Here is a 15,288-nt window from a genome sequence, read left to right as displayed (position 1 = left end):
GGTGCAGATGTTTGTTGATCTTCATCTGGGCTGAGCAACTTGATTATAGGTTTCTCATCACCTATGAACGTGACATCATCAGTGTGATGTTAGTAAGCGTAGTGGAGCATAGCGCAGTTAAGTAAACTAGGAAAAATGAAAGTGAACTCAGTTATACTTCAATACTTTTGTTCAGTGGTAAATTCTAATTTATCAGAACTTTATGACGGCGAAAAGGCGAGAACTACAGTGAGGTTGTCTTAGAACCGCGTTAGTAAACAAATCCGTGCACCTTATTGATATCTAGATGCTAGAAACATCGTTCTTCCAATAATTAGATAAAACTCGAATCACTTTATCATGACTGGTCTCCAACAAAAAATGAAGGAAAACGGGGTGAAGTCTCTGCTCCTGGAAAGCTATCCACTAAAGTTTTCATCTCAGGCGTTGTCATCAATGGAATAAAAGAAGATGGGCGTCTTCTGTGGTTGACAGGGCCAAGGTTGAATAGGTTAGTATTTAATTGTCTTATACTGGGCGCATTTCCTAATCAAAATCGCCCCGTGGACTAAGCCGAACAATCACATTCCGAGTGAATAATTTCATTCGCAGAGCGGGATGTCCCCAAAGTTTAAAACTCTCACCTTTGGCTACATAAATGAAAATGTCTGGTGAAGTGTTCGGCCTAGACTTCAGTAAGTTTCTGAATTAAAGGGGAGTGTTTTTTGTAAATTGGGACCATGAATTCAATGAAAACTGACAAATCAAAAAGGTAGAAATGGGTAGATACAGATAACTTACAAGGGTATTGGAGATGGACCGTATTCATACTGGTAGGTAATCACAAATGTAGCAGCAGATGAACTAACAACTAGGGCAACGGCGAACAGAATGCCGGCAATCCAGTGTCTGCAAAATAATCGTGACGCAACAAGATCATCGTCTGATGAAAACCGTGTCAGTTGAAAGAATATAAACCAGAATCTTTCGAGGGGTACCGACTAACTGCTCCTCACCTTCGGTTTACCTCTAGAAACTAATCACACTTGGTATGGAATGACTGATTGCTTCAAGATATCTTCACAAACACCAATATCTCAAGGCTGATTCATGCAAACAGTCAGATAATAGATGACAGAATTTCATCCCTTCGTACAAACATTAACATTTGTGTGAATATTACGTCAACAGGGCTTCCATAATTTCTTTCTCAAGCGTGTGGCAGGCGATTGGGTTTTGATTGAACTGTCGGCTAAAGAACAGCCGTTTAGTATCGGCATGTGAGTACATTGTTCAGTGGATCATTAGGAAGAACTAAACAAAACTGCACGAACAACAAAAGTAATCAGCCAGTTGACTCAAAAAGGTAGATGAACTGAAAAAAATCTAACCAATATATGGGGACACATCATGCACAATCATATACATATATAACCTGTTCATATGTTCAGCAGTAACACGTGAGGAAAGAACTCATCGATACCAGTTAAACGACAGGGAGACAGCTCGACCCCTCGGTAAACTGTGCCTACTAAACTCCATAAATCCGCAACAGATAGACCACCGCCACAGCTTCGACCATACACCGACTATGTTATCTTCAACAAACTGAGGGCTTATGCTCTCCTATGGACCACATAATTTTCCTCAATGATTGTGTCAGAAATTTTAGCTCATAACGTCCACTTCCAATGCTACCTTCCTCAGATTTCACTTTTGGGAGAACGGACAACGATGCCTTCTGAATATTTGCACCGAACAAAAATTGGACGTACGGGACTGAGATGAAACAATGCAATGAATAACTAAGTGTAGTATTCGTCGATTGAACCCAAATAAAAATGGAGCAAGTGAGCTGTACCAGAGTTAACCAGAGTATTTCATTCTCCAGGGAGTGATGAGAATGCTAGAATCGTTTCTAAGCAAAAAGTATCCGTTTGTCAGAGCGAATAAGAAAAGATCGCCACCTCCTGCCCACTAAGGACACTGTTTCAGTCACATCAAGATATAATAGAAGGCATTCAAGAGACCGGAGTTATCATTCGGTACTTGGAAAAACCGGACGGATATACACCACAGATGAATGTAGCATCAGTTCAGTACTCGCCACGTAAGACATGAGGCCACCACCAACAAAGTGACTTAATTAAAAGCATAATTGTTGGCTCTGACGAGAAGGGAGTAAGACCATGTTGTGTATTGTTTGAGAAAGACAAATCCGTATATGTATTATCCAGAAGTTTTGGAACACCCAGAATAACTGTGCACCTGTGCGCTTCTTTATGCTTGGTTGGCGGCGTTGCAAGAAATGGAAGCTAACCCATCTCCGTAGCATTCGTGCTGTCATGTTATTCCCAGATTGTCTGACTGAACGTTTTCAGGTGCACGCACCTTGGGACGCTTGCGGCAGGCTAGCTCCAGGTTCCTCCGCGATGTGGTTGTTTTTTTTTGCTATCATCATCCCAGCACACCTTTTGCAGTCTGGATTTCTATATTTGAAAGATCCCTGACACTGTGATGGTAAGCTTGACAAATCAGGTAACTAGAAGGACGGATTGGGATGAATGTGGCGGCAAACCAAACAAATATGGGAAAACTTGACAAAACGACAGTACAGAATGAACTCACATGGCCAACAGTGCAGCAAATATGGGTACCAGGACAACACTGAACTGATAGTCGTTCGAAAGATACCACGTCCACAGCATACACTAAACGTTAAGAGTAAAAAAGCAAATGAGATATAGTTGACAGATGCACCAAGTAGAAAAAAAGATTTCCATATCCAAGGTAAACTTTGAGTATGCATGATTACGGGGATAACAGGGGAACAATAAAAATCGAGAAAGATCGTTCAGCTGAAGCACCCTCTTGGTATCTAGCTGTCACGTCACCGGAAGAAAGCATGAGAGCTGGGATACTTCCAGGTTGTCCAGGCCTAGACAGGAAAAGTCGAGATGCAGAGGCCGGGTTCAAACCATGAACTTCTGGTAAGCGAATTCGCGCTCTAACCACTGAGTCATATCGAGCACAATGAAACCTGCATGTATGCATCAACCTAGGCGATGTAGTCTCCGTTTGTGCATCAGTAGGTCTTACTTATGTAGTGTAATATCATGTTTACTAGAAAGAAATTGCAGGAGATTTAATCACCGATAAAGATAGGTTTTTTGATAGCGCGAACGGATTTCGAAAGTTTCAAATGAAATTTCGTTCTCTTAGGGAGGCGATTATATGCTAGAAAAGAGAAGCCGTGTTACACCTGTTTCATTTTTATTAAGAACCACAAACAATGAGCATTTTTTAAAAAACCCTAGAGAGATCCGAACCCGCCGACTTTCCGCTTGTAGTTTGAACACTTGACCGTTTGGGTACGAGCGGTTGATCAGCAGCGTTTCTCGGCTTATCAGCACGTATTGCTTTCGCTTACGCAATGAAGTCTCAAGCGCAAGATAGGGTTGTATTCAACCAACTGTCGGAAGATGAAACAGCCTTAGAAAAACAAGAAGAGTGTATTGGACAGCAAGTAAGATCCAACGGTGAGACTTACGAAGAGAGCCATTGTGCTTGCCGCCCATAAGGTTTGCATGGGCATTCATTAATCTTTAACATCTTCGCAGGTAGTTTGCACGATAAGGTAAAAGCAAGAGCAAAATCCACATTGGGGAACAAATGCAGTGATAAGGCTCGTCGTAAATTTGTGCGGTACACTAGGGGTCAGTCAGTAGTCAGACCGTGAGCAGTCTAGCTAAGGTCAGCTGAGACGTTTCGTCAAGAGAACTTCAAACAAACCACACGGTGAGAGGAGGCGGGATGTTGCGAAAGCTCCCGTACAGTGACTTTTAGCATGACACTACATGACATTGGATTATTATTAGGTTATTCGTACAAAGCGCTGCTATACCTAGCATCACATTCTCACCACAGTTGTTCATAAAAGTAAAGTTAATAGCTTCGGGAGCAAAAAGGAAAAAAAACTGATCGGGAACCATGGAACCAAAAGGAATCAAACTGACTGAGATAGGGATTACCAGGTCTTCTCAAAAATTTTAAACATTTCAATAAATAGTCTCATTTGATAGAGGTATAAACTTAAGAAACCTGCACAAACGAACTTTCAAAATGGTAAATTTTAGGCGAAAATAACTGGATAATAGCCTGGTTTTTTCTAGCACCTAACTGACTGGAATCCGAGTAGGCTATTCATCTGACTGATGTGAACTGTCTTTGCATTATACAGAAACGAAAACTTCCATTAAACGCCAGGCCGGCCATATAAAACTCTTATCACAGTTACGCTTGGACACTTTCTTAATATACAGGTTATTTATGTCTTAATATTCATTAAGACTATTACTCGGACATTCATTCCATATTGACCTGGTTTAGGTAGAACACTAGTTGCTGTCAAGTCGCTGTCAAGTGAGATAGAAATTAGAATAATTCTTTTCTTTTGGCCTTGTCACTGATGTTTTGTGACTGACAGTTCTTTCAATCTGCTTTTCGCGTCTAACCTGTTGGCTAGTGAGTGTTGACGGGTGGGGACACGTACTTGCTAAAGTAGCTCACACGACGTTTTTTGCCTCCAACACCTTCACTGTGACGTCGAGATACTCGTGTTTCTGGGTTTGCTATTCAGTGTACTTCGAAGATCTGATGATATCCTGGTAAGTCTTGTGAGTCATCTGTACTCTACAAATCTCGCAACCACCAATGCCCGATGAGTCTTTGATTTCGTTCGATCTGGTACGTGCACGCGGCAGCCAGTTGAAAATGAAGGATGGAGGTATGCATGCGCTGACTTGAAAAAGGTCTGTGCATGTCTACTCTGTGTCCATTGAATGTCCAGAGTTGCCTGAGCGGATAGGATACTGCAAAGAAACGCACGCTGTGAGTGCATGCGGTAACTTATCGTTCCCTAGAATAGCCTACTTTCCACTACGGAAATGAAATTATTATCGGTATACTTTGAATTAATGCCGAGAGATATAGAGATGAACTCCGGATGACTTATTATTAAGTCCCTAAGAGTTAACGTGAAAAAGGTATAGTTTTAAGACAGGGAATTAGTAGGGGTATATATTCGCAAGTGGGGCCTGCATTAATGCGTTCGCCCGGGCTGCGAAATGCCGTGTTAATGTCCTCCATTCTCGTGTCCAGTTTATCTGCAAACAGTAGATCGCTAGAGATTTTACTTCCAGGTAACTAGAAACCCTTGAAGCATATTATACCGCCCACATTCATTTGTATGCTCCAGCTCATGCTACAGACTCGTAAGGGATACGTGGCTTAGAAAAATTAGCTCTCGGGTAAAAAGAGATGCATCTGAACGAAAGAGCTTAATTGGCCGCTGTAATTCAGGGTGTAGAAATAAAGCTAAATCATTTACAACCACTTCCACTCAGATGTTGAACAAGTGCAGAAATGTTTCGGATGGTGGGCTATTCACACTGTATGAGCAGTCGTCGCAGCCATTTCCGCCCTATGATTAAACGGTAATGGCAGTAAAATGAAAGGCCTCTAAAAGAACCTAGGTAGATTCGATTTCGGGCTGGGTTGAAGTATTTGCGCAAGTTTTCATACTGGCGAGCCTCTTTGGCGAGATTGACAAGTTTGCCTGAAAAGTAAAGCTGTTGTGGGATGAGCCACAGTGTTCATCAGTGGAAAAATTCGAAGGTTTCAGTGAAGTCCAAAAACAGCTCACACAGCAACTAGTTCCATTCACAGCATTTTTCTTGTATCAACCTTGCGGCAAAGAGTGAGTCGATCATATCACGACTGCTCTGCAATNTATATATATATATATATATATATATATATATATATATATATATATATATATATATATATATATATATATATATATATATATATATATATATATATATATATATATATATATATATATATATATATATATATATATATATATATATATATATATATATATATATATATATATATATATATATATATATATATATATATATATATATATATATATATATATATATATATATATATATATATATATATATATATATATATATATATATATATATATATATATATATATATATATATATATATATATATATATATATATATATATATATATATATATATATATATATATATATATATATATATATATATATATATATATATATATATATATATATATATATATATATATATATATATATATATATATATATATATAGAATTTTTTTCTCAGTGAAGATAAAGGACTATCTGGGTGGCAGACTAATACACCTCAATGGCGAGCTAATGAGCAAGCCTACTATACCACTTGCAAGAAACACAGATCAGGCAACTTGACTATCGGTCCAACTAAATTCTGGTGCAGCTTTGGAGCTGTACGATGGATCGAAGATTATCGTGAACAAGATGTTGGATTAAAGCTCGTTTCTAAGCTCCACCTACACCAGCTTATAAACGCTCACTCTGATTTGTTGTATAGTAGCATGCGCATTTTTCGGAAGATGCACTGAAGCTTGAAACACACGTACTTGCAGGATAAACTGGGCACGATGGTCATCAACCGATTAACTGACATGGTGTCTTAGTGCTAGAGTTTCTGGGATAAATAGGACAAAGATCAAAATCTGGTTCATGTACTGGTTGTTGGTCTGTTCGCCGAGCTTGGCAGTTGGATCGCGAACGTTTCATCACCAATCGAGGTGGGTGAGTCAGTGCAGGGTTGAGTGGTGAGAGAGGCGGTCAACTCAGAAAGTATGGAATCAACCGTGGGTTAGTAAAACTTACAGGTTTGTCCGTGTGAATCCAGTTGTTCAGAAAAGTCACCCACCAGTGATCACGACAGGCAGCCAAATCGTCTTCCGCAGCCGGATTTTGTGGATAAAGCGGTCCGTCCGTCATGTATGGGAACAACCCGGTAAAGGCGATAGTTACTACAAACCAACTTGGGGCGATTCTAGTCAGGGAAGAAGGGAAGTAGTAGCACCTGCTTTAACCTGCTTTCATACTCAGGATCTGTAGAAGCTTTTTAATAATACCAATATCTAAGCTGGATAAGAGTGGTGTCCTGAAGAGTGGTCGAGCTAATTGTCAAAGATGAGTAATTCTTTCCAGCCCTTAACACACAGGCACCGAGCCTAGGGAAACAACTGGTGCATTTGGATGAAAGCGACTTTTGTGCGGCTGTCGTGTACACAAGAAATAACATGTTGGCATATGCAAAGTGGTCCCTGGATTAGAAAAAAAGTCGAAACGTTCTTCCAAAGACTAGCAAGAAAACTACCTTGAGGTAGTCATAGCCGACAAACATTAAAAATACCAACCTTGTAAATCTAGTTATCACCTCCAGTAAGTATGTATCTACTTCCAGTCTCCACTGTCAGTGAGCTATATTGGGGAAGTTGGAACATTATTACAGGCACGGGGTTCACGTCTGCCACTGAGGATGATATCAATGAATGACAGCCATTTCGGCCACCAAAATGAGAAGTTATCTGTGTTGTTAATAGAACTCCTTTTCAGGTTGTACTGGTTAGATCCAACGCCAGCATCACATGGACTAAAGACGAACACAAGTTCATACGCCCTCATTCCACGAAAATATTTTAAAAAGTATGGTCGTCACATTGCTAAATTAGTTCGACCGAGCGCACAATTTTTGACTAATATATTGAATCAACACGTTTTACTTGCGCGAGCTAAGGTACACGAAATGAAGTTTCGCCTGCCTCTATGCAGGAAGTTTTGTCTCTTATTGTGTAAACGCATAATTGTAAACCACCCTTTTGTTGAGGAGTCCGTAGGAAGCTCACTTAGAATATTGATGCCAACATTACCAGAGACCGGACAGAACGAATCGCACCGAAGGACTTTTGCTTGTTGGCAACCAACCAAAAACGTCCCAAAGGTTGTTTGGTAGTAAATCGAATATAACGGAAAATGACCAGGAGCTTACTGCTACGGAGGTTCCTTGTCGAATCACGTTACACCAAAGGTATTCGCGTTTTCAAACCATGTAAACGATACCATGCAGCTATGAACCGAGCTAGAATCTGTTGTTTTTAAATTCTGGATATTTTAGGAAGAAATTGAACTTTTGACACCGGATAAGATTTCGCTCGTTGAGTACCCTGGTGAAGCGGGAATTTTATTTAAAATGGCAGTAGCGCAAACATATACATTGTTGCAGGATAACAATACGGTAAATCTCAAAACGAAACAAAGTATTCGAAAGCATTTTGCATCTAAAAACCACTCGTATTTTTCATGGTACTGCAGCAATCTTAACTAAAGTACTGTCTACTGATATTTTCCACCACTCAGGAATCACCATCATTGTCAGCTGTAAGAACCGCGCACTGGTCGTACACTGGTTGTAGCTGCCACAGTTTCGTTCACCGATGATTGGGGGGTAGGTAGCTGCGCATTGCACGCGCGAGCTGGTAAATTGGTGCATAAATCCAGCACTGTCAGTGGGCTGTCAAGTGAGGGGGTTGGAAAAGGAGGGTCTTTTTTAATTTTTCTGTATGGGTTGAAGCATCATGAGGATCCGCACACCGCAGGAACTTACAAATATTTATCAGCAATCGGGAAGACATCACCATTATCCATGTGAAGTGGCAACCAAACTGGCAGCAAAACTGTCGATCTAACGGAGTAGCTTGGTTTTCAACTACCAAACTAATACACCAATCTTCCCTTCGACTTCAAAGGGAAACTCCACAATAAAGCTGAAGTGTCTGATCACTAGTGCTACTCAAGTCGTCATATTCGCTCAGTGTAGGACAGGTGGATGTGAAAAATGACATCTTGGTTAATGCACTACCGCATGTATTCATATTTTTTCAAGCGTTGTTTTGTTGAAAAGATTCTGTCCATGGGTTGATAATCTTGGAACGAGCGTCCTGTTCGCCTGCTCCTGCACAAGCTTGAAAATTCCCTAGCATTCCAACGCATGCCTATGAATAGCGAAGCTCAGTTAACGTCACATTATTTTGATGACAGACACTGGCTACTTCATACAAGAAAACCGCTTTGTATTAGGCTGTAATCTCAATGTGCAGAGAGGATGCACAAAATATCACTCTCGTGATTGGTCACTTGTCACTGGTTATCTTTAGCAACCAGAAAAACGTCGCTAATGTTACTGTGTGGATTGGTATTAAACTGAGTTATTCCAAAGTGGACGATTTACATGAGCTGTAAGTTATCACAGAAAGCTGAGTTTACCAATCTCCATTGCGAGCTGTGGAAAGCTGTGAAGCGTAAAACGTGTGAAATGGAAAAGCACTAGCATCAACAAGTCCACAGTGAGTTAATTAGAGAGTTGTGTTTGTTTTGGAATGAGTGTAGTGTACTTAGAAAAATAAGCTAAAATACTGCTAGTTGGACTCGCCTCACGAGAATAGTGCTGCATTAGATAGCGAGCTTACAGAGGTCCGAAAAGACACCAGAAATTGCCGGCTTGATCCTTAAGGCGGAAATGGTGCAAGATCTGTCTAACGGGCGATGCTGGTGTTGTTCGTGTTACTCATGCCCTTCTATACGGTTCGCCTGATTAAAGCCCTCATTAGTTAACCCTGAAACCTCTGTAGTAATTTCCGAACATAGCCTATTGAGATGGTCCGTCTATAAGAAAAAAATGCTGGATAGCGGCTCAAAGTGTCAAAAAAGGAAGTCTCTGTTCAAGCCTATTCTAATATGATAAAGTCGATGTTAAGCTTTCTCATCCGACTCAGAGGTTTAAGAGCATATGGTCAAAGCCACTCATTCAGGACCATTGTTGAGTCAGCAGTGGTTCTTTATAACATACCACCATGATGATTCTTTAGTTGACTCAAGCTATCCACTGTGAGTCCGATCAACTCAGCATAGTGGCATTAGTCTTCCTTTTGAATACATTACACGTTTTTAATTCCCCGAGGGTGTACACAGTCAGGTTGAGGATTTTTCAGACACATTCTTTTACGTCTGACGCATCCTATCGTCCTCTCCTGAGGTAGAGAAACAAGCTTGTGGCGAAACTGAAAGTGTCATACTTTACAAGTCTTATGCTGACGACATTCTAGATCTTGGCCTCAACAAACATTTGAGTTTAATTTCGACTCCATCGGGTGACGTCCGGCTACATATTCAAGTCTATCAGGAATGTCATGAAATAGTTTGAACTCCGAGGATGAAGGTGCCTGAATAATCATGGTAAACAAGTTCGAGGTGGCTAATTGTTAAACATTTGAAGTGGGTTGGTTCAACCAGTGTTTCACAAATCCATGGAAATTTACTATTTTGACAAGCTACATAAGATGGTGGAATTCGAAGGAGAAACCATAGTGGTGAACGACTGCTCCCATTTATCCATTCCGGTTCATAGTTTCAAAACTTGCAAGAGTGCCTTTGCTGACACCCAAGCAAGGTTTTAAGACGTGGAAATAAATTATTCAAAGATGAACTATAGTCTCACTCTTACTATTATATCAATTTAACTACGGCTGCGAAAGTTCGCGAAGTTGAGAACAGTGGGATCTATGGAGAAAGTGAGGAGGTGTTCAGCAAACAGATGATCCGTTAGGCTGGCCTAATTCTTGTGTTATTTAGCAGCCGGAACACATACAGAGCAGTGACCAAATAAGGACCTTGCAACCTCAGCTCAAGCCAGGAACAGAACATATGGAACCTACCTCAGAAATCGGTGAACAGCATAGTGTAACCAGAACCAAATTTTGGCGCAGATTCCTGTGCATTTCTCACTGTTTGGTATGAGGATATAACACGAAAGTAGACCCCTAAAATGAGACGAATAAGAGATAAATGTTGAGGTATTTCATGGTGGGGTTAAAGAGACCATCCAAATATGAATAAATAATGGAACGTTCCCTTCAGAACACTGAGAATTACTGACGTAATAGCTCTAATGCTACACCGCGATCTTATAGACAACAATGGGAACACACGACGTAACGGATAAGAACTTAAATTTGAAAACCAAGTTGAACACACAATGGGATGATCAATTTCGACAACAGTCACCATTTTCACCCACCGAACTGGCCCAAAATCATAAACTCTGGTCACCTGGATTTTTTGTCATAATCAGGATCAGCATATGTTCGGATTAGGAATCCATGACAGCTACTTGCACACATTCGTCCGCGGACAATCACTCAAAATTGAGTAAGTAAAGGGACCAGGAGAAACCACGGGGCCCATAACATCGCATATGATTGTTTCACCCAGAATGTTGCCTACTGAAACAAAAATATGCATGTGGGTCAGACACTTGCAGAATATCTGTGGGAATGTTCAACCTCCGGTCCCCTATCTCAGAGCCACCCCATGGATAAGGTGGCTGAATTTGTTTCTTCAAATGATCTACCGCTTGGCGAACTACACCCACTTGCATACTAATTTGGTTTTGACGGCAGACTCACCAGGAACCCAGATGAATCCCTCGTTTATGATGTATCTAAGCAGTGAATGTGCTGCACCAGGCCGCCTCGTGTTTCACTTGAAGGCCCTATGAGTAGTGTGTCACGTATATACAATGTGTTGCGATATCTCGATTATCCTGGCAACTAAAACGTTAGTCGGTCCGGTGCAGCACATTCAGTGCTTAAATACATCATAAACAAGAGTCAGCTGAGTTCCGGGTGAGTCTCCGGTCAAAATCAAATTATTATGAGCGTATTTCGCCCATTTAGTACAGTTTGGGTTCAAGTAGAACATAAAAATTAACGGAAACTCGAGGACTGCGGCTACCTAATGAGCCTCAAGAAGGGTGACACAGGTCGTGGGTTGTCGAAGAGTTTTCAAGAAACTTAGAGTTAGTGTACTGACCTATTGTATATTATTGACACCACTATCATCTTTTCTTGGACTTTACTCGTTCAACTGATCTTCCTAAAATTTCCTAAAAAAATTGGATGACCTTCCTTTTACTGCCAATCCCGAACTTTCCACCATTTGATCCTTAAATCACGGCTGGATAAAAACGCTGCAGAAATTTTTCGCTCAGAAAAATGTAGTTTCAAAGCAAAGAGAACTTACGAGATCAGAAAAAATGTGTCCACACTGAATGAGCCATTCCGGGTAAGTTGAAACCTCCAGTCCTTATATTGCTTGTCTTGGAATAGTAAGGCGTTGCCTAGGGAAATGTGGGTTGAAACGAAAAACTGATGAAATTTTAATGTGGTATTTGAATTACTAACTGTCTAGCTACGTTACTCATACCATATCAGGTGGGAACGTAGTTATCCTTTGGTACGTCTTATTACTCCAGTCGATGCTCCCTTCAGATTATGTTAAATTATATACCTGTTTCTGGTTCTTGGCTAGTATCCATAAGTAAGAGATTGAATGAAAATGAAAGCTTTTTTGGACTTGTGTCACGAAGTTCTAACATTTTAAAGGAAGTTCATCCGAGGCCCACGGTAGTGTGGCACTGCAGGAATGCCACTGAAAAAAACAGTGGAAGCAATGTTTTACAAAATGCAAACCACACGATTCATGTGAAAATTCCATGGAACTCGAATTCCAGTATAAAAAATCAAAGATGCCTATATGTTGCAAGATTCAGTTTGGGAAGTGGAATGTCACAAGGAAGCGTGTTCCCACGACTCACTCATATAGTACACTTGAAAGGTTAACGTGTGGACGTAGATAATCCAACTGAGAGTAATAGCACGAATCCCGTCTAGAGCTGCGAGCGGGTGAGTAATCCAGTGACCGTCAGCGTCTTTAATCTGTGGGCTCTTGGTGTTCCAAAATTTGTACAAGTTGTATGGAAACGAAAAGACCAGTAGACATGCTCCACAACAGGCATACTTGTAGTAGAAGTCTAAAAAATACGGGGGAAGACAGGAGGTAATCAGACAGACAGCAAAGATAAATTGTTTCCAGTTTTAAAAAATTGTTTCAGATGCAGATGGTCACCCGCCAACAACAAGAATCCTGTAAGAACTCAAGTTGTGAATAAGTTAAATAGCACATTTATGTCTTCCTCTCAGCCGTCTTTAAAATATTCAATCAGAAGTGTAAAATCTTTATCTCCAGCTAAGCTATGGTGTCACTAATCAAAATGAGACTGATTTACGAACCACGGGAATCCTGCTACTGATTGTTAGGCTTCGTATTTCTAGTTATCCATTACTACAGAACAAATTGAAATAATTATTAATACCAAAAGCAACGGACTTGCGTATCCTATAACAAGAAACTTCTATTCCTCGGCCACTCGGAAAAGGGAACGGTTCTTTAAACGTACTACTCAAGTGTGAGCATGTGGCTCAGTTTCCGATGTAGTCCTCATGGGAACAGTACTATGACTTCTGGAACCCATGATAGGCGGTACACTTTTCGGATTTAATATTTTCTATTGTCAATAAAGACAACAAATTTCCTCTAACTCCCCACAGTCATTATTGTTTATCCAGCTACGCCTGCACTGAACCCCATGCCGGCCACACTCTACACAGTGAGATGTTCCCGAAACGTTCGCTCCAAATTAGTCTTGGATGTCGGCAGAGTACTTGTCGATTCTATGACCGAAAAACTACACAAATTGTTGTCTGATGACCGTGACAAATCATCCGGCGATAATGGCGTTTTGTCTACCATAGGGTGAGTATTACCAGTGTCATTAAAAATCATTTGGTTTCTGGATGAGATAGACGGGGAAACTGGGTCACAACAACATCCCGATAACATAAGTAACCTCGACACAGTATTTACGATTCCAAAAAGTATGCAGGAAATCTGTTTCGCTAGGTCATGTCACGTAATCATCCGTATACACAATCCAGCCACCTGAGGAATTCGGTCGTGAGCTGTTGACTGGACGGAACTCATTCACACTATTACAAAAAGTAAGCTGGAGAAGCATGTAAAACATTACGAGATGAGACAAATCACACTACACTTAATATTTTTAGAAAGGGACTACGAACACATCAATCTATTGATCCACCAAAATTTGTGTCTTGATGAACAGTCAAGAAGTTCTGAGGACACCGAATGCATCTCATGTTAACTCTGTTCTGAAAATTTTACACCAGGTAGAAAATGATGCCCAACTGTAAAATTAAATGTTCTCTTAAACTCATCAGCCACGACCTACAGTTGAGTGACAATCCAACCAATCACTCTGTAATGTATGTAAACTGGAACGGTGCGACTATGTGGATAAAAGAGGAAGCAAAGTGAACGGAAGAAAATTTACCATTTCTGTAATCTGAATATGCTGAAAATGTTTCTGGTGGGCGTGTGGACGCAGAGACACCTTGCTCATCACTTTGTACACTTGATGAAGATGCCATAACAGACGAAGATTCTTCGTTAAATAATAGCGATTCGAACTGATCAACGGGTTCGTACGAAATAGTAGACTTCCACTTTATATATAACCCCAGATCGATAAGTGTACCCACGAGGACCAGGATGCCAAGGATAGTGAGGATAATCCTACAATAGGGTATAATTAAAAAGTGCCGAATTATCGAAGAAATTGTATTTACCACCTATGGAAAGAAAAAACAGTTCTCAGCCGTGAACATTTCAGCAAGCAAAATACTTCCATAATAACGTATTCAATATCAACCTGCATCACCTGATACTCAAATGTATGTTTACCTAAGCTGCAAACCATCCAGCCACAATTCGAGAACAGCGTTACTCAAAAGAGATTTTAGGATAAATTCAAGTTTATCGCACGTCTTTGAGGTAACGAGTGGAAGGACGGGATAAATATTTGGCCTACCACGACAAAAAATGGTTTCCCGGATATCCATATACATACTGGACGAACATTTAATTCCAGACTGCTTAGTTATCGAGAGACACGTAGCGAAGACAGCAGTAGGACTCACTGCCTTTGAAAGAACTTCCCCATCACGAAGAGACTGGAAGCAACCATGGGGTAGCGGTTTTTATGTCTCCGTGAACCACTGAGCTATGCTGATGGGTGTTCATGCCTATCTTTTCAAGTTGGCTGGTGGTCGGTGGATTGAGTATCGTAGTTTCCCGGACCTTCAGGTTGAGAGTTGAGAGATGAGTGGTGACTTATTCTTTGAAAAAAAATAATGCGCTGTCATTTCCCGTCAAGCAGCACTGGTTTTACGCTTTAGGCTTTCGTTGGGGGTCCCAATGGTCCTCGTGTCTGGGTTTGGACACCTTGGCAGTACCTAACACTGCATCCAATGATGACTCTCATAGTGAAAAATACTAACATAGCAAATCGGCCGCCACGTGAAGCCATCAACCGGATGGCCGCACTTGCTGCACACAGTAAGAAGCATAGGCCCAAACCGGTTACTG

At 40.7% G+C, this 15,288-nt stretch overlaps 2 protein-coding genes across 2 annotated transcripts in view; one reads left to right on the top strand and one right to left on the bottom strand.

The window, feature by feature from the left end:
- The window catches only part of T265_07526 (hypothetical protein), a gene marked incomplete at both ends in the record, with an annotated part of 51,111 nt that overhangs the window by 27,117 nt on the left and 8,706 nt on the right, over nt 1–15,288 (top strand). Inside the window, one exon of the mRNA XM_009173071.1 lies at nt 13,410–13,596. Coding sequence (XP_009171335.1) covers nt 13,410–13,596 — 187 coding nt within the window. The remainder of the gene's footprint in view (nt 1–13,409; nt 13,597–15,288) is intronic.
- T265_07527 (hypothetical protein) overlaps nt 1–15,288 on the bottom strand; it is a gene marked incomplete at both ends in the record, with an annotated part of 34,909 nt that overhangs the window by 11,775 nt on the left and 7,846 nt on the right. Inside the window, 7 exons of the mRNA XM_009173072.1 lie at nt 781–888; nt 2,608–2,690; nt 6,769–6,937; nt 10,659–10,763; nt 12,025–12,121; nt 12,599–12,814; nt 14,195–14,436. Of these exons, the coding sequence (XP_009171336.1) occupies nt 781–888; nt 2,608–2,690; nt 6,769–6,937; nt 10,659–10,763; nt 12,025–12,121; nt 12,599–12,814; nt 14,195–14,436 (1,020 nt within the window). The remainder of the gene's footprint in view (nt 1–780; nt 889–2,607; nt 2,691–6,768; nt 6,938–10,658; nt 10,764–12,024; nt 12,122–12,598; nt 12,815–14,194; nt 14,437–15,288) is intronic.

The sequence above is a fragment of the Opisthorchis viverrini genome (genome assembly GCF_000715545.1).
Source record: "Opisthorchis viverrini unplaced genomic scaffold opera_v5_172, whole genome shotgun sequence".
NCBI lineage: Eukaryota > Metazoa > Platyhelminthes > Trematoda > Opisthorchiida > Opisthorchiidae > Opisthorchis > Opisthorchis viverrini.
Note: the sequence above shows the minus strand (reverse complement) of the source record. Positions and strands in the feature narration are given on the sequence as shown.